The sequence below is a fragment of the Passer montanus genome, unplaced genomic scaffold (assembly GCF_014805655.1).
Source record: "Passer montanus isolate IOZ18808 unplaced genomic scaffold, ASM1480565v1 scaffold105, whole genome shotgun sequence".
NCBI classification, from domain to species: domain Eukaryota; kingdom Metazoa; phylum Chordata; class Aves; order Passeriformes; family Passeridae; genus Passer; species Passer montanus.
Genome location: NW_024357059.1, coordinates 480,175 through 500,296, shown reverse-complemented (window position 1 = coordinate 500,296; position 20,122 = coordinate 480,175). Strand labels below are relative to the sequence as shown.

At 36.6% G+C, this 20,122-nt stretch overlaps 1 protein-coding gene across 6 annotated transcripts in view; it reads right to left on the bottom strand.

The window, feature by feature from the left end:
• The window catches only part of TRPM6 (transient receptor potential cation channel subfamily M member 6), a 92,880-nt gene that overhangs the window by 41,740 nt on the left and 31,018 nt on the right, over window positions 1-20,122 (bottom strand). For 5 of the 6 annotated variants that reach the window (XR_005628665.1, XM_039719276.1, XM_039719260.1 and 2 more), the window contains exons 7-21: window positions 19,360-19,484; window positions 18,419-18,590; window positions 16,979-17,153; window positions 15,539-15,662; window positions 14,416-14,488; window positions 14,201-14,301; window positions 10,104-10,238; window positions 9,511-9,564; window positions 7,115-7,255; window positions 5,674-5,808; window positions 4,409-4,689; window positions 3,120-3,348; window positions 2,391-2,537; window positions 1,649-1,783; window positions 521-649 (exon numbers count right to left, since the gene is read on the bottom strand). Coding sequence is in view for 4 of the 6 variants with exons in the window: in XM_039719276.1 (XP_039575210.1) it covers window positions 521-649; window positions 1,649-1,783; window positions 2,391-2,537; window positions 3,120-3,348; window positions 4,409-4,689; window positions 5,674-5,808; window positions 7,115-7,255; window positions 9,511-9,564; window positions 10,104-10,238; window positions 14,201-14,301; window positions 14,416-14,488; window positions 15,539-15,662; window positions 16,979-17,153; window positions 18,419-18,590; window positions 19,360-19,484 (2,156 nt within the window). In the remaining 2 variants the exon portion in view is untranslated. Of the gene's footprint in view, window positions 1-520; window positions 650-1,648; window positions 1,784-2,390; window positions 2,538-3,119; window positions 3,349-4,408; window positions 4,690-5,673; window positions 5,809-7,114; window positions 7,256-9,510; window positions 9,565-10,103; window positions 10,239-14,200; window positions 14,302-14,415; window positions 14,561-15,538; window positions 15,663-16,978; window positions 17,154-18,418; window positions 18,591-19,359; window positions 19,485-20,122 lie in introns of those variants that run through there. The other variant, XR_005628666.1, reaches the window with a different exon arrangement.

Sequence of the window (20,122 nt, the reverse complement as noted above, 5' to 3'; positions counted from 1 at the left end):
TAATCAACTGCAAATAATTGCGATAATTTTGGTTGGAATATATTTTTTTTCTTTTTTGTCTTCAATAAATCCAGCATTAAAAGTTGATTGTGGTTTTTTCCAAATGCATTTATGGAAAGCTGGCTAGATTTGAGGGAGAGGCATTGATTATTCTATGCAAAACATCTATTAATTCATAACAAGTTCTCACTCAGATTAAATATCTAAAGACAAATTTTATTACTAGAAGTCTAATGGTCAGCTCAAGAAAATTAAGGACCAGGTGCCTACATTAAGATTCTAGATCTCAATTCTGCAGTCACCTACACATTACCAATCAGCTCTACACAGAAAAGTAGAGAATCAAGGCCAAAATTTAAGATGCATTTTGATGTCCCAAGAATTGGTCTTCTAGTAAAAGACTTCCAATAAATAAATGCTATACATAGTTATCCATAAAAAATAAAGCAGGATTTAGCATTCTTCAGAGAGGTATTCCCTGATTTATAAGAAAGATGAGAAGCATGAATGGAAAACTTACCTCCCTGACTTTTTCAATAGCAGTAGTGAAAATATAAATGATAACAAGCCATTCTTGCACACTTGGTCTTGGTTCCATCTTCACCAACACAGTGTAAGTAAAGAGCATGAGGAATGCCAAGTACGACATCTGCAAAACACACAGTGTATAATCCATACACACAAAAACATCTAATAAATTTCTGCAAATAAAACAGCGGATTGGCTTCACTACAGGTACTCAAACTCCTGGGACACTGCCACATTTTTGAGCCCAGAATCAAAAATTTTGTTTTGTTTTGCTTTGGTTTTATGGGCATGTCCCTAAACAACACTGGAAATTGTTATTTTAATGCTGTAAAAATAGGTAGGAATAGAAGATAAACAATTGCAGCATATGCTCATCCCCATAAAAGAGACAGATGTTTTTATCTTGGATGTTGGACTAGATGGCTTCCAGAGGTCCCTTCCAACAATAACTATTCTGTGATTTTATTCTGTGATCTGCACACCATTCTGTGAATGCGAAGGCAGTCTTATGCCTTTATCCTGGCCTTCTCTAGGCACGAGCAACAATTCTCCAAGTTAAATAAGTCACTGCTGGTTAATCTGTGCCTTCCAAAACACAGAAACAATATTAGGTGGAAAACACATATGATCACAGCCTGATCTTAAACATCCTGTGCTCTGCTGACACAGGGTTACTGAAACTAATTTAATAAATGCACATTTCCTATAGCAAATGATCCCTTATAGATAAATATTTGCTTTTCCAGAAACAGTTCTTAAAGAAAGGAACATGAATATCAGTGAACTATTAAAGGTACAGAAGGCCACCTTCAAATCTATGTCAGCTTTGCAACTAACCACTGTAAAAGGCTGTGCTTGAGTTTTTCTTTAGTTCCTTATACTTATTTTTCTGGGCTTTTGTGTTTGTGGGGTTTTTTTTAGTTCAGTTGCATGATTGTAGCAGACAATCTTTACAGTTAACTGTTAGAGAATTGGCTTTCAACCATTCAAATAGCTTCCCATCTACACCCACCACTAAGTGACTGCAAATCCATGCTAGAAAAAGTAAAAGCAGGATTAAGTGGCATTTGAAGGACCAAAGGAGGGGTTTATCAGTCCAAGCTCTAGAATGATGACTAACCGTGTGAAACCAGAACTTGACAATTGGTGCATTGTAGAACTCATAGATTTTTCTAGTTCCAGGCAGGTTTCCTTGTCCACCATCTCCTTGGCTTTCATCAGACTTCTGAACAGCCTTTTCTACATCATAACCCTTCTTTAAAAGAAAACAACATTTTAAAAGTAAAAAACAATGGTATATAATTGCAAAGGTAGTGTTGTTTCAGAGGGAAGACAGACAAAAATGTCTAAGTACACCAACCATTACTGAGCGGGGTTTTGTCTGGTTACAAATATCTCATTTGCAATAATCAACACACACTCTGTGAAAGATGGTCTATATGGCACAGCTACACTGTCTGTATATTTTTTAGTATTTTGTATAAGAGTATTTGAGGAAAATCAGTAGCCTGAACTTTTGCTAGAGACTAATAGATAAAATCAGAATTAAGCAGAACGTGTGTGAGCACTTTTCCTAGCTGCCTCAGGTGGGGCTGCTCCCTTCCTGCACTAGCAATACATATGAGGTTGGGAAGGATTTTCTCATTATGGTCAGCACAGAGGTGACATCAAGGAGAGATGAAGTAACTTGTACCACGTTCACTTAAGTCCTTATCCAAACTAGGGATCTAACCCATACTTCTGGAGAGAACTGGCCTCCAGCCATTTCATTCCACCTGATCAGCATCTTCCCACTCCTCAGAACTGCACTGTGGTAAACAGACAGACTCTGGCACACAAATGACTGATCCGCACAGACTAACCAAAGTATCTTTAGAGCTGACTGGGCTCTGTTCTCCATGATACCATAACTGGTGGAAGTCTTGAGACTGAGGCACATGAGACATTTCTGCTTTGCTTTTGAACTCCAGCATCAGGATGGTGGGAGGCAGGAGAATACTCATAATGACCTAAAAGAGAGGCACTAAATTTATTAAGCAGTGATAGCATAAACCTAAGGCCACGGTTAACCATGTCTGGTGCCAGCACAAACCCAGTGCAATTCCACTGGCTGGGGAAGGAGTCCTTGGTGCTGGGAATCTGTGTCACACAGTCTGACAGCCTCTGAAGATTTGTGCTGCTCTTGCTGATCTCTGGCTTTGAAGAGTGTCATTGTATCTGGGGATGCTTTCAATACAGCTCCTTTTGTCTGGAAAGCATCCTGCCCACCAGCAGCTCTGCCAGGGAACAGGCAATGCGGGGAAGCAAGAGCAGGTGAGGAAGGATTAAAAAGTGCTGAGAGAATGGGAAGAGCAACAAAAAATCGTTCATCCTAATGTCATTCCACCCATGCTTTTGCAAAGAAATAAAACAGGAGCAAGTACTGTTTTCCCGCCCTCCCTTGCTTTTGTTTCCCAGATGCTCATGTACACATTCCAACACATGCTTAACATAGCTGTCTGAAGCTGCATTAGTTGTGTCCATAACCAAAAATCATATATTAAGCATCTAAAAAGCACCTAAATGGTCATAAAAAAGCAGACCAATGCTACCTTAAACCAGGAGTTCTTCCGCATCTTCAGGCGTCCCATCCACATGTCGGTCAGCAGCATCTGTGTGCACGTGTGGGACACAAAAGGCCGCAGCCCCACAGACACAGCCAGCTTCAAGCAAGTTGAGTTGCTCCAGTTTTTCAGTTCATAGGTCAGCAACTTCATGGCCATCTGCTCATTTTGTTTGAATGCTTTGTCCAGCACATCTAAGGCAAGCTGCCCAAATTCCCTAAAGCAGAAAGGAATTAACAGTCAATATAACAGGGATCAGTCCAAACTCAGAGTTACTGCTGAAAAGAGGTTGTTGTGAATCCTCTGGTAACTAAAGTTTAGCTATCAATCTCAGTAAGTATGTTTCCTCCCATTTTTCTCATTACTTTATCAATATACCTAGTAAAAAACAATTTGGGATGTAAACCTAACTGTTTAGTCCTAATCACAATGTTTAGGGTCATCCTGTTTTGTCATTTTTTGTTTTGTTCTTAATCTCACCCAGTGATCAAAGTGGACCCTACAAAGTTCTTTATATTTGCTTCAACCATCAGATTCATCACCACTGTGGGCAAACATTGCAGCCAGTTGCAAAAGTCTCTTTTTGGACTGACTTTGAAATACTTCTGCAGAGAAGGCTGTTAAAGGAAGGCACATACCCTCCCTGAAATTAAGATTTGGAGCTGCATACAAAAGAACAAAGTACATTTTATTGCACCTTAAACATTTATTGAATCTTAAGCATGAAATATACAAAGCAGAAAATACATTGCCAACAAGAAAAACTACCAGAAAACACTAAATGAAAATTACAAACTCAAAGAAAATTCTTGGTCTACTTCCTTTTTAATTCAATCGGGTATTTCACTTTCCATTTAGTCTTACACAGAGCAGGATTTAAGAACTGATTTTGGTTTGTTCATTACTACTTGCTATAAATTTGAACAGTCCAGACCTATGTGCCGTTTGGCTTTTCAACAAATTGAACTGGAAGAGAAGCCACAAGGGAAATTTCAGCCTTTCACCTGACCATTTAGCAGATAATGAGATATATATTACTCACCCATGTTTTCAAAAATGCATTTAGGTAATATGCCAATAGTTTTCCTTTAACTCTCCATATTACACACCAGTACATAGATCCATTGTATAGTATCAATACTGAATATCTGAAAGCACTTTTTTTTACTCCATAATCCATGGCATCACTAACTTTACTAACTTTTAGCAGATTAGAGTAGTCTCTAACCATTTTCAGCACCAGAGAACTTTAACTGAAATAAAGGGAGAACTCATACTTTGAATACTTCTTGAGTTCTTCTGAAGTGTCATCCACCATGTTGCTCTGTTTAGCTTCATGTGCCATTGCTCTGTACAGTTTACAAGCAACAACAGCTTTGACCATGGCTTCCTCTCCATGCTGCCAGAAGAACATAGCCATCTTCTGTCTTTTCATCAATACTGCCCAAACCAGGAGGTCATTATAGGGATAGATGAAGCCAGTTGACTCATAATTCTCTGCACAGTTTATATCCTCTTTTGATTTCTTCTTATACTTTGGGAAAGGGCTGGATCTTTCCTATAAAAAGATTTTTTGTTTAAAAAAAAAATAAAAAGTAGGGAAAAAAAAAAAGAAAACCCCGGTAAATGGCTGAGATTCATGAAAATAAAACTGCATGCAAATCTGAATTGCAAGTAGCAAACTATTTGATAGCTATATACATTTAAGTCATAAACCACAGCTAGGACCATGTTCAGATTACCAATGCTAAGAAGCTGGTAACATTGATAAAGGAAAAATACACCCTGCTCTGCATCCATGTTTTTCATAACTTCCCTTTCCATAGTGTTGGGCACTCTGCAAACGCCATAATACCCCATGCTTTCACTCTCTTTTTTATATGTGTCAGGATAGAAGACAAAGTACACAGTAGACTGAATTAAACACCTTAGATACTTAAGGATTATTTTCCCTGTCTGTCACACTTGTAATGTAATCTTGCTATACATTCATATCTGGGTATTTCTTGGAGAATGGTACAGGAAAAAGGATCTTACTGATGTGAGGAAGTCTCAGTGCTTTAAATTCATTTTACTTTATGTTTTGTCAGATAGATAGATAATAGATAGATATTAAAGCCAATCTTTGCTCTTCTACCATTTTTTCTCTGAATGTACCTCTTAACAGTCTTACTATAGCACTTCAATAAGCCATTCATGAGAAAGCATTAGGAAAGTCAGAGAACTCCTATGTTTCTTCCAAATTCAGAAGAGTTTTCACAGATGCTTTATACTCAGAAATTTGGTGATACCACATGTCAGTGAATTAAAGCCCTTAGCAATTAAAGGACAGAAGATAAAAAAACTATCATAGAGTCTGAGCTTGGTTTCACCAATAAAATTACAAGATTTGTACTTTGTGAGCAGTAAAGCATTGTTTCCACTGCAATTTAAGTAGAATCATAAAAACTAAGAGCCTGACAAACATGTATAAAATTTGTCAATAAAATTATTATCAGCCTGATATGTCCTAAGCAAAGTCTAGAATAAGCAATTATATTACCTTGTATTTGTAAGGCTGTGCAGCTCTGAAGAATTGAGAATGCAAAGTACTTTCAGTGGATCCCATTCCACTATCCGTCTGATTACTCTGATGAAAGGGATGAGACAGGCTTCGAGGCAAGCTGGAGACCACCCTCTAGATCCAAAAGCAAACCATAAAACATGAGGAGAAATCACAAGTTAGAAATAAAGTTTGCTGGTACTTGTTGACTACAATAGTGCATGTAGAAATTGCTGTTATTCAAAAACTAGTGAGTCAAAAATTACCATAACTACCACTGAAGCTTATGCGATCAAGAAAAAAAATTCCCTGTTTCACATCTCAGTTAACAAATAAATATTTTTCTGAGTCTCTGAATTCAAAATAATTATTTTCCACTCATAGCATCCACAAATTGCAACAAGCAGGGTTTCAACAAATGGAATCACACAGTCTGAAAGCTCTTCCAAGTGCCAATCTTTATATAATGTGTCATAAGCTGTTTGAAAGACAGAACTCTGAACTTTTTGCTGATAATTTCATCTGAAGGATGGCATATTCAGGATCTCTGTAAGTTTTGTTTAGTGTTGGCTAAGAGGGAAGGATGTTAGCAGCTGAATCACTAATGCTCTTCCCAACAACTCTAATTATATGTCTATATGTTTTCACTTAACACTGTTAAGGTCATAATTCATTAGGAAAGAGCAAAAAGTATTAGAACTGCTCACATCTTTTTAAAGCATTATGCTAAAAACTAGTGGCACAAAGAAAGCTTTGTCTCTCTGTTTCTAATCACTCCAAGTTACAAGTTTCATTATTTCTTCTCCTTTTCCCTGATAATTATGAGGTTCTTCTCTTAGTCATGGAAACATTCAATGGGGATGGGAGGGTTTTTTTGTTTGTTTTTTAACATATGGAAGTACTTAAATGTCCAGTTCTACTCCAGAAACTGGGGGTCATTTTTACGCAGTAAATCTATACCTTTTGCAATGTTGGGAATGACTTTCAATTAATTTATTGAGAATCTAGGCTGTTTTTAAGCTACTGACTTTGGGAAACCAATAGGGAGCATGCTGACATGCCCTAAGTCTTCTTCAAGGCATGTGGAATTTAGTATTTCCATGAGGTGGTTCCAGCTGCAAGAAGTAAATATGTAACTGTTTCAAAAAAAGGAAAATGGTGGTTGGCACAGTCTTGTCATACTTTATTGATGAATGATAGACAAAACACAACCCAGATACTGGACACAAAAGTAAATTTACTGAACTAATAAATAATTTAACAACCACCAGTACTCTTGAGGATTTGTCTCTCTTATTTGCAATCTCCCTACAGTTCTCAAACAGCAAGCGTGGTACACATTTAAATTATACTCCTCGGACAAACCAGGATGACAACATGAGCTATTTTCAGATGTCACATTTTGGCTTTTCTTGGTGACCAGTGTTTTAGAAGAAGCTACCTTGTGTTTTCTGTAGAGATCATTGTAGAGAATTCGGAAATGCTTCCTTGTGTAGCTGCTCCGATAAGCTTCACCAAGGAGGTACTCTATCACTAGTCCAATGTCAATCAGTGATATCTTGTAATCCAAAGAAAGGCTATTCTGAAACACCAAATGTCACAAATATTTCATGTTGCTGTTATATGAAACATTCAACCATGTCATAGTCCTCCTATTGTAAGGGAAAATCTGGAAAAACGTGCATCTGTCAAGAAAATGTACACATTCATTATGCATGTGGAACTCTTCTAGAAAAGAGGGAAAAATGTGATTCCTTAAGTTCACTGTACCCACATGGCATATTTTGCAATGTTCATAAGATCAGCTGCATCTAGCAGTGAGGGTAACAAGTTGGTGCTTGTCCTGGTGCTCAGGACAAGCACCAACAGCAGAGGTACAGATAAAAACCTTCTCACAAGAGAAAGGCAGCGTGGTATGATTAAGTACTTTGATTAACTCAAATTGAAGAAGTAGCTGAAGCATGCATTTAAGCTGGAGCAGAGTAATTCCTAGAGACTGGAAATATCCTGTTGAGGAACAAGACTGTCTTGACAACTAGGACAACAGCAGTACATGCACTAGATCTACCTTCTGAGTTACTCACCTGTTCTGCTTAAAGCACCAGTGCCCATCTTACCTCCCCTGTCCTTCCAAGACCCAAGGTTTGTGACAAATTCTCTGAAGAATACATTCTCTTCCATGCAGATTTTAAAAAAAAATTTGGTAAAACCTTAAACTGCAACTCTTTGAAGTGAAAAATGGGTCTGTATATAAATGGGATCAGAGATGTTATGTATTCCTGGCAGTGTAGGCCTTTCAGACTGTGAAAAGTCTTTTCCTTTAATGGACTGAGGGTGTTTTCTCAATACGCTTCAATGGCAAACTTCAGTACAGTCAGCTAAGGCCACTTAGTCCCAGGTCACTGACAGTTAGGCAAGTATTTTTGAATACTAAGCTTGTAGATACTTCTCTCTGCACTAATCACCATCTTTTACATCATCAGAGCAGACTGCTATGTATCTTCATTCAATCATAGCAGCAGCAAAGTATAGTAACAGAAAATATTCTGAAATCCATGGTCACATCACTCTGTTGACTGTCCCAACTACAGTATCACCATGTTTAATTAGACTGCAATTGCACAACCCATTCACAGAGCACTTATGTGAACTTACAGAAGCTCAGGTGAATAAGGCTTTTCAGCATTTAGACCTGTTTGCAGATCCCAAGCTTAGCTTAGACAAAGGCAGTGAAAGTTTTGAAATTATGCAGACATTTTTAACATTAATTCCATTACTGTATGTCAGATGGGCAAAAGCTTCTCTTTAGATCACACACTGGGCTTTCCCAAAGTGTTCTGAGATATATAAAGACAAATATATATATGGATTTTAGAGACGTGATCATATCAATCACTTCAGTGAAGAAGAGAGTTTTCTCAGCCTGGAGAAGCTTAATGTTTTTTCAAGATTTAGACCTTTCAACATATAGGTTCCAGATTTATAACATAAATTAGATCTTGAATATGTTCATCAGTATGGAAAAACATGGGAAACAGTTTGTTTGGGAGACCAGGATACCCTACATCTACCTAAAGAATCATAAATGGGATTGACATGAAAGTCACCCACCATAACAAAATGATACCACAAATCCAACAGAACTCTGCAAACAGTCAGACTTGCCATTTCATTTTATCTTAGCAATCACACCCTGGAAAGAATTAGCCAATTAGTCTAGACTTGGATCTAGGAATCTCCTGTGTTGAAGTCTAGATGCACAAAGAACAGCTCATCCCTCCTGGCTAAGCAGTGCTGTGAGAAACAGGTAACAGAACTGTGAAATAAATTAATGATGTATCTAAATAACAAGGCTGCTACTAAATCACTAATGGAACCAGTGCTCCATGCAGTAGTCATCCACTGCCACCTTCTGTTCTCCTAGGCAATGCAGCACATCCAAATATTATTTCTTGTCACAGTCTCTTTTCATTACTGGTCTAACAAGGAAAGACTTTAACTTTGGGGAAAAAATAGGAAACCTTAAAGCAATGAGTATAACCACTGCACTAATTCACTAAGTCTTTTGTACAGTCACTTCAAAATGTCAGTTTAGTAATGTGAGAAAGAGAGTCTGATCTGGATGAACTACTCAGTTTTGAAATTAAGGTACAGGAGCCTTGGGAGCCTCAGCAGCAGTATGATTAAGATGAAACCATTTAGCAGATATAGGACTGCAGTAATGAAGCTGTCACTTCTATTACCAAAATTCCCCTGTATTATCTAATAGCAGCTTGCCAGTGGACACTGAAATATTAATCTAGTATTTTTGTCCTCAGCCTTTCCTATGTCTGTTACCTGTTTCACATCTCGAACTAGATGATGTAAAAGCAGATTTGATGGTCCTTGTTTCTGTAGTGTGAATAGAAAAGACAGTAAAAAAACATGTCACTCTACACTAGAAAATCAATACATATAATATATATAAGAAAGCAGCTTAAAAAATCTACAAAACAAACTACTGTGATAAAAATTCTCTCCACTCTACCCACAAGTCTTTTCAAAAAGACTTCAACACCAATCAGCAACACCTCTACTATCTTAAATCTTGACTTATTCTAGAAAGAAGCTAATATAGCTTTGGTCTAAACAATATATCATTTTCATCAAGGTAAGCATGAATTACATATCAGATTAAAATCTGAACATATTTCTTATCAGCTTCCAATGAGTACTCAATCTAGTGACAGTGAATCAAATATAACAACCTGCTATATCATTACCAAACCCCCACATTACAATCAAAAATAACCAAACCCATTAATTTTCCCTTTTTTAAATTCAAAAATCCTTCATAAAAATATGGCCTAATCATCATATCCCTTAAGCAAAACATCATTGTTTCCAGACTTTCCTGTCTAAAGTGGTACACTGGGATTTCAAATACTCACTGTATTGTAGAGTTCTTCCAAACGAGATATGGTAAGAAAACGGTGCATGTTCACTCCATGTTCTATTAACAGTTTGACAAAATCCACACGATCCATGACTAAAGCATCCAGCATTGCCTGTTCCAAGGCACCAACCTTCAAATGGACAGAGTTGAAGGAAAATATAAGAAAATTAATTTTGGAAATAAATAAAACATTCCTGGAGCTAGTAACCTCTCCACCACACTGACTTGTCTCTGTGTGTATTTAAAGTGCAAGTACAGAAGAAAAAAATGCTGGAGGAAACATTTGTGTAAAAAGTCAATAGAGGGGAAGGAAAACAGTTTCCATAAACCCAATATACGTAGAGACTTCTACAAATGTAACTTCACAATCAGACTCTGATAATACATTCTCTGCTCTGTAATTCAGTTCAGAAGATAAAGTATGATAATGCAGGACAAAGAAGGAAGCCCTTTTTTTTTTTTGACACATGACAAAAGCTTTTTCAAGTGCTACAGAGAAGTCTCTATAGAACTGCAAGTTCTTTAAAGGAAATTTTTTTTTCAAATATGAGAGAGAACTTGAAAATAGTACATTCCATGTCTATATTGAGGTTTGACAGAAATTATTTTAAAAGATGACCAATTAATGCTACAGAGTTCTTGTACATAAAAAGAAAACTTTTGCACTGATCCTGAATTACTGGGTTTTCTTCCAGAAATATTTAAGAATGACTGACCATTCATGTCTGAAGAGGTCAGCAGCCTTTTGTTAACTATTAGAATGGCATTCTTTGGTATTTGAGGTAGAGCTGACATTTAAACAGAAACACAACCACAACTGGTTATAACCTTTACCTTCTAAATTTCTAGGACTAGACTTCTCAAAAGAAATTATCATGACACACGCACAATTGTAAATGTTCCCTTGAAACACTTAGACAGAAACATTATAGGAGTCCACAATCACCAAAAAACTGCACCTTAAATATGTAACTCAAAATTTCAACACACAACAGCAATAACTCTGCAGAAGCTGTAGACCCCCACAATTGCAGGTCTGGCAGTACCTGACAGTCAGAGATACAATTGCTCCACTTTAATTGAGAAAGCAACTAAGTTAAAGGCGAGCTTTAAAACCATCCTTATAGGTTTGGGGGTTTTTTGGTTTCTTTTCGTTTTCAGTGTAGGAAAAATTTTGGGGTTTTATTCCCTGATTAGAAAAGAAAAACATTCAGGAGTATATGTCATCCTAATTTTTGCTTGGAGAAGCAAGAGATGTGAGGCTTGTTTATTTTGAAATCTTTAAGTCTTATGTGAATGGGAGAACACAATTATTATTTGACAATGGCTTTTCATTCAAAATAGTGCTGAACATTGCATTTAAATAGATATGAACAGATACAAAGATTTTTTTCAAACATATCAGAAGAAGAGGAGTAAGAGTAGGGGGGTTGCCAGTGGACCCGTAAGGACAGAGGATGACCAGGTATAAAAGAAACACTTAAGGCTATTGTAGACATAGCAAACTAATTTGTTGTCCTACAGCTAACTACCGAACAGTCTGGGGAAGTCCCCTATCAAAGTTATTCTTTATGGGAGAAAAATCTGAGGAACTGTTCCAAATTGAAGTATCAGTAGAAATGATTATAGAAACCATCCATTATGTCATACTGGCAAATTGTCAGGAATTTGGTATTCACCTAAGAGTTTCCAGAGAACTGAAGTACAGCTGAAATAAGCCCCTTTAATACCAGAAGCATAGACAGTAGATATAAAATATGCAAATTGTTAAAAAAACAAGTTGTCAAAATATGGCATATCAATACAGTTAGGACTTTGTAAGGACAAATATAACAGATGTACAATAATAACAGCATGAAAAAATATAGCAGAATAAGTGGAAGCAAGGTAGTTACATTGTAGACTGAAATCAGAATTTTGGCAGTGACAGGCAGAAGAAAGTTCTAGTGGACTTATCTTCTGCAATCATGAATATAAACCAGATATAAATTAAAAACATTTTTAAAAAGCATTTTTAAAGCCCATACAGCCTATTAGGATTTATCCTTAAGTTAATATAGAACAATATGTAAAATAATAGTTTTTCCCCAAATAGCTAAATGAGAATATTGAGTGCTGATCTACCTATCCCAAAAGATGACTTTTACATCTGAAAATTCAAGTACACAGAAGAGCAGGAAATATGGTCAAAAATATGGAAAAACAAACCAATATTCACCTTAGAAAAACCAGGAGTAAAGAGGCTGAACACTCAATAAGTCCCTGAACCCTTCTGTGTTGAAGCGGTGGGGATAAGAAAAATGTTATTATTTCCCCCACACACAGAATTCATAGCATAACTTCATCAGGAAAAGTTCTTTAGATCATCAAGTCAATCAGCAAAGCTAACACTGACAAATCCACCACTAAATCCTGTCCTCCCTAAGTACCACATCTACACCTTTTAAGCAGTTCTGTCGTTGATTACTCAACACATCCCTGAGGAGCCTATTCCAACAGTTGATAACGCTTCTCATTCATAATTTTTTTCCAATATCCTATCTTTAATTCATGGTTGCTCAATTGTAGATATCCCAGGCATCGTCCTCCATATAGTCAGCCTTATGCATCACAGAAAATATGGTCTGGTGATTAAAAAATCAGGTCTCTTGTTGTGGCAAACAACCCCCTATGGCCACTCAGATATATATACACAACTGCCCATTTTTCAAAATTTACATTTTAAAGAAGAGAACACACTTGTGACTGAAAAAAATCAACCTTGTAATTCTGTACAGGGAATTAAAGAGTACTTCTGGGAAGTATTTCTTTGACCATTTTATTTCTTGAAGATAATATTAATTCATATAACAAATGGGAAAAAAATGTGTTGAGGCACATACAGTTTTATATTTGTCATCTACAAAAATCTTATGTACACAAAAAACTAATTTATGGAGGGTTATATTTAAATACTGGATTACATATGAAAATTTGAAAACCATTATTTAAATTTAATTAATTAATTAATTTAATTGCTGCTCTGTGTTCTTTCACACAAGTGTAACTGTTGCAGGTGTAAATCATGGTTTGCCTTCTGTAAGGACCTAAAGAATGCACTTAGCTGTCCTGAAACACTGTCCTGATAAAATAAGCCCCCACAACAGAACCTGAAATAAGCACAGATGGCACAGCAGGAAAGAATTCATTCCAGGCCTAAGAGAGGTAAAGGTTTGATTAGCATCTGGACAAAAATTCATACTGTGGCAAACTGTAAGAAAGGAAACCAGTGCTTATCTGTGTGCCACACAAGTTATGGGATTTCCCATATGGGAACAGCACATCTTGTGAGTACCTGGGACTTAGACTGCGTAAAAGTAGTACCTCCAAAAGGACAACTCAGGCACCTCACCTCTGAAGACAAGGGTGAAGAGTAACCAACAGGACACTGCAGGAATCCATGTGGTGGTATCTTTTGTTTAACCTCTCTCTCTCACTCTCTTTCTCTGTCCCCTTCTCATACCTCACATTTACTGTTAAAAAAATCTCTACTATTGAGTATGATCTCTTCTACATCTTAAGTTGAGCAGAGACATCTCTTATAATCGGATCATAACTCTCTCTCATTGCAGCTATTCCTAAGAAACTATATCTAAAATAATGGCGTTACCTTTTTTTAATCTGATGATTTACACTGGGATTTCTGTATTTCTGTCTAGAGCTACAAAAACAGACACAAGCCCTTTGGGGTTTATATCTTTGGAGAAAAGAGTATTCTTAGCTACAATGAAATATCCCTAACCACCACTGATTGCCAACACAGGCTGGCAAAATACATATCCAGAAGTATCACTGAAACTACTTGGAAAATCTCACGGCAAAACCAATGTTAGGATATCATTTCTTCCCTGGAAAAATAAATGTAATCTGATGCACTGTGTAGTTGAATACTTCAGTATTTTACGGATAATTCTCCTCCAATATCAAAGCAGACTACAGAAGACTGAGTCCAATCTTGAGACTATTAATTAAATCTTGACAAATGCAAATAATGAAAAATTAGTCATCAAAAAAAAGAGTAAAGACATGGTGAGAAAGAACAGGTAATAGTACCTTCCAGTGTTGTCCATAAACAAGTATGTGTTTCTTGGCAATATCTAGCTGGTTCCAGGCCAATGCCAAATCTAGCTGATCTGAAGCCGATATATTCGTACCTAGGAGGCAGCAAGGATCTATCAGTTTTCACACATTTATGTTACTGCCTTATTTTGTAAAGATAAGCCAGTGAGACTGCATGCCAGATAAAAACAGGTCGTATTTTTCAATACCTTTCAAGAGTGCCGTCAGAATTGCCAAATCAATGTCCTGCTCGTCTTCTGACTCAGCATCAAATATGGTAATCTGTTAGAATTGCAGAAGTACACTGTTTGAGGTGAGGCACAGAAGTCTGTAGTTATTTCTTCTTTGTATGGGCTGTGGTAGATTAAATCATACACATTTCAACACAAACAATGGCAAGGGTCCAGACCAAATTTTTCTTTGCTTCAGACAAGTGCACCATTTTTGTTCTCAATGCAATGGCACCCCAGAAAAACTGGAATAAACCTACTGCAGGAGTCTACATGAGTTTGTTTCCTTTTGATTAACCTCTAAACATGAAAAATGTAAAAATGCAACATTGCTGATATTCACTCAGTTCTGAGCTAGAAAAGAGACGCTCGAATAAACTAATACAAAAAATACTAAAAATGTACTGGGTGGTGTCCATTTTAATGATTGTTAGTACAACCATCATTATTTGCCTAAATACTGGAAACTCCAGAACTCTCATATTTGAAATGTTGTGACAGACAGCAAAGTAACTGGAAAAGGGGAAACAAAATTACCATTTTTTAAAAGGCTGAAAAGAAAGACCTGGGAAACTACAGGCCAATCAGTTTCAGTACAAGCATGGAGCAGATCCTCCTGGAAACTGGGGTAAGGCACATGGAAAATAAGATAGTGATTGATGGCAGCCAATATGGTTTACTCAAGTGCATGGCCAGCAGCTGGAGGGAGGGGATTTCCAGTTACTAGTGGTGTTTCAGACAAGTTCTAGCACAATTCTGTTGTGAGAAAAAGAATGGAAGGAAACCTTTCAAAATTATAAATAAGACTCTAATAGAGTAAAAATATAGGAATTAATTGATCGTGTCTTTGAAAACAAAGATATTTGGTATTTTACTAAAATCAGAAAGGCTCTCATTTTATTAACAATAGCTGAAACTGAAACTTGATAAGTTGACTAAACAGGCTCTGTAGAGCTACTCAATATAGAAATTGGCACAGACACATTTGTGTTATCTTTATATTAGATATAACACCTGTGCTGATGCCAACCCACCAGAGAAAATGCAAAAAGGGTAATAGGAAATGAAGGCTTCCTAAACACAGCACATGAACCCTACTCACAGACTCTCTGTGTTTCATGCATTCCATCACAACATGAAATAGACGACTGGACTGTTTCTGTTCCAACCTAAATATGTTCTGAATCATCATTAAGATCTCCTCCTTCACCTGAGGGCACAGATCCCTAGAAAACAGACATATAAACAATGATGATTCTGTTTTAGATATTTCGTACCCACCCAAATGACTCTTGAGAAAAGATGAAACATAGGAGAAATTTCTTTTTTTTCTCTACTTCTCTGCTAACTTAATCTGCCTTTCAACACAAAACAAAGTTATCCCATAACATAAATTATTAATCGTATACACATTTGTTCTGACATACATATTTATTGTTGAAAATACAACACATGAGTAAATTAACAATTTTCAGAAGTTTTTCTGTGAACATAGAGCTAAAAATTACTAAAAGTGATTTTTCTTTCTTTCAATAAAGAAAGAAAAATAGGCATAAAATGAAATTCCCTTACCATTTGTTCATTAGACTTCATATCTCTCCCATTTTTTTCTGATTTGTGTCTTTCTGTTAACCTTTCCATTAATGTTTTCCTTTTTTTTTAATTGCAGGAATTTTTTTTAAATGTCATAAATATAGGGAAAAAAGCAAGTGAAGAAAAAAGTTCACAAATAACACACTAGGGGCAAATACCACATATCCAAAAGTATATTCATAAAAGACAATAAGTAAACAATTAGGATATAAAGTTTATTAAATACTTCATTTCCTTAAATGGGAGTGAAGACAGGGCACATCTTTAAAATGCATTTTTTTATTTTTAAAAGCTCTTTGGAAAACTTTTACATATAACATTAATTTGCTATGCAAACATATATTTTTATGTCCAATTTGGATGCAAAATTTTCACCAGGGTAGGTTCAATGGAGCCTGCAGCTGAGGCTGGACTGGTGGTGACACAGACACCTTGACAAGGATGACAAAACTGGGCTATCACTGAGTAACCCAAGACCAAAGATGAGGAAACTTATTCTTCCTTCTACTCCAGCCTGAGGCTTCTGCAGCAGTGGCCCCCCCCAGCTCTAGTCCCAAAAGTTTTGTACAATCAAAATCCAAGCCCACATACAGAATATTGATAGCTGGAGACATGGCTGAGATGAAACAATTGCAAATACTCTGGGGGTAGTCCATGAGTCCATGAGCATCTCACCAAAGGTGAGAAATTTTATAACTCAGAGTAGCTACATGCAGTTTTCTCTCTTCAAAAAAGCCATAGTAAATTTGGCAGAACAATTATCTCAGCTCTAGTTTGAGGCAGGGAAGAAAGAAACTCCATTCTCCTACCACAGAAGTTAAAGCTGGCAGAAGACCAGAGAGCCATCATTACTAGAAGCATTAGAAGTTATCTCAGCAGTTTTGAGAGAGGGGTTTGCAGGTGCATGCCAGCATGGCAGACCAAGGCAGAGCATCATGCCTCTACTCACTCCGTGTCACCCGTGTGCTTGTGGGCAAATGCCAGGATATCTGCAGCTCTGCCAGTGCCCTCGTAGACCACCACTGGCACTGCTGGGCTGGCCCTCACGTACTCCCACACCATCAGGATCACACTGGGGCCTCCTTCCAGCACCAGCCCAACTGTGGGAACACCTTGGCCCATTCCTGTTTCAAAACACACCAAAGCAGTTACAAACAAATCTCAGTCACACACACACAAAAGTCAAAACATCAGGGAAAAAATACTTGTACATGGTTCAACATGGAGAGGAAATCATTCCTTCACCATCTGTAATGTCACTTACAGCTTTTAAGACTTTCAAAAAACTTCTTCGACCAGATCACAAAAGATAATGAAAACTGCTGAAAAAACTGAAACCATCAGGAAGAACACCCTTCTAAATATTCCTCTTCCCTTTGTAATAGTTGTCACATTCAAGGACATTTGAAACATGTTCAACAGCCACATATTTACCTATTTACCATATTTACCTAGCAACCAGGTATTTCTTCAGAGACTCTTTCAAGTGTTACATCAGCAGGGCAGGTTTTTTTAAAAAGCAGAAAAGAATTTAAAGCACAATGCAATATAAATGAAAGTGAAAGCATGACTTGCAAAAGCTCATACTTGGAAAATATAAGAGTCTGAGTAAAAAGTTCTATACATGAGCATGTTAAAAATTGGGTTGGTTTCTAAGTTTGTCAATTCTATTATGTGAGCAGATAAAGGAAGCAACATCAACATCATAATACTAATGCCTTTTAACATACCTCAAGATTTGAATGACAAAGTAATAGTGAACTTCCACAAAAAATTTGTACAATCTAGTGCATAAAAGGAAATAATTGTCTATGTAATAAATATTTACTTAATTATTTCTTTATTGTAACTTATTTACTCTTAAAAATGGTGGAAGCAATGCAATCTGTCAAACATTGGCTAAAGGTTTTACTTCTGCAACCGCTCTTCATTGCTGTACTTGAGGAGGTCATAGCCTTGCAATAGAGAGGAGTGATGAGGGCAAAAGTGGTTAACGTGGTAAAAAGGATTTGAATTCCATTGAATGTAACAATCTTTCCATCTCACAAAATGCTAGAGAACTATCTAGTGGTGAAATAGTGACCACATAAAACTGTGAAGTGAGCAAATGCTCAATATTTACTAAATAATCTGAGTAATTTAGATGTCTCGTCTCTACAACTGAGAAACACATTTGTAAGTTCATCATATGCATAACTTTATAAAAATGCTGTCCTTTTCATTTTCCTGAGTTTTAGAGTTCAAGATACATACAATTAATGACATTTGACCTCAGTGAAAGCTACGGCAAATGAAGATGTACAATATGTAACATGAAATGTCAAGTACCTCCCCATCTTTTAGGGTAGGTTTTTCTGTCATAAAGCAGATATGCCACAGCAATACTCACTTGTGTGTATTTTTTGAAGTGATATGTACTTCTCCAAATTCCTCCTGAGCATCATTTCATTCCCATACTTCCCTACTGTCCCATCATCTACCATTAGAAAATGAGAATGCATGCTGTTGAGCGTACTCAGCTTGCTGAGTGGGTTACCAAGGGTCTGGTACAGGCAAACTACCTGAGAAAACCAAAAAAAAAAAGTCCTCAAAGAAACCAACAAAATACCACAATTTATGTTCCCTCACTTGTATGTATTTCTTCATCATTGTGCAGTTGTTCAAAATTCTCCATCATGCTTTTTGAGCTACTCAGACCTTTGATTCTTAATAGCAACAAACCCATAATTAATACCTCCGGAAACACTTCTGATTAGGTTTGCAATCCTTAGAGTCATTACCTGGCATTCTTTGCAACAGCTGGAACACCATGGCATAGTTTCCTTGGGTTGTATTCCCATTAAAAAAACATGACCTAACATTTAACAGGAATGATTTCACCTTACTACTTAAGTACTTTTAGACACTTGAGTAGATTATGCCCCCACATAAAGTCATAGTTTGTGAATATATAATAGACTGGGAATAAAATAATACACATATTAATAGCTTATTTGTGTACACTGCTAACCTGACTGTTCATTCTGAATCTCAATTTAGAAAAACAATTTACAACTACAAGAGAGTTGCCCACATAATTGTAAAACTTTAAAAAGGAATGGCAATTTCCTATAAGAGAAGAATTTTAAAGCTAGTCATTTATACACTAAAAGCAAAATGCAGTGCCTCAACATGCCACAAAATTCTGTGGCTGAGTAAAATCTAAGCCCCTATTATAGTGATAAAAGGATCAAACTAGTGAAATTAACCTAGAAGAAAATAAAGCATTCAAGAAAACTCTAACATCCCACGAACATGAAGGCTTTTGTTATTTAGATGCATCCAACTCACATCTTTTCCAATGAGATCCCTCTGATTCTCAATGATACCCCATGGAGGAATCCCAATAGCACAGATCTTTCTCAGGTGTGGTGAGGCGCGGCCTTTGAGTGCATCCCCCACATGCCTGGACACTCCTAGACAGATAATCAAATTATAATTTTTGTTCTATATTCAGAGACCTGCTACAGGACACCAAGGAAGTTTTCACACCACATAATTTGTATTGTAGTTATGTTTCAAAGCCAAAACATTGTACCCAACTTGTGTATTTGATGTACATTTCACAGCTTAGGAGTAATGTATCACTGCTTCAAACTCAGTACATATTTCTAATAAATAATATTTTTACATGTTGCTAATGGTGCTCTTCACATCTATAAAAGTTCATTAGTTACATAAATGCCCAGGACAGTTCTCCTGTAAGATCACCAGGCTGAATAACAGCTAAAGAAGTAAAACTTCCAGCTTCACAGTTTACTCACCCCTCAGAGTTTTTGAGAGTAGTCCAAGGGGATTTTCAGCTACTAATAGGCTAATTAATGGATTATCCTGATTCAAAACTTTATAAATTATAAAACACAAGTTAAATTGAGCTTTGAAAATTGTTTAAAAAATACTAATCATAGTCCACAGAACCCAAATATTTAAATGAAGCAGATAAATTTATTGCAAATAAGTTATAGCTATTGTTATTGCATGTACAGTACTTTGCTCTTTAATTAAAATATGCAGAATGCATGTCAGCAGAAAACCAACATGATCCCACTCTTTG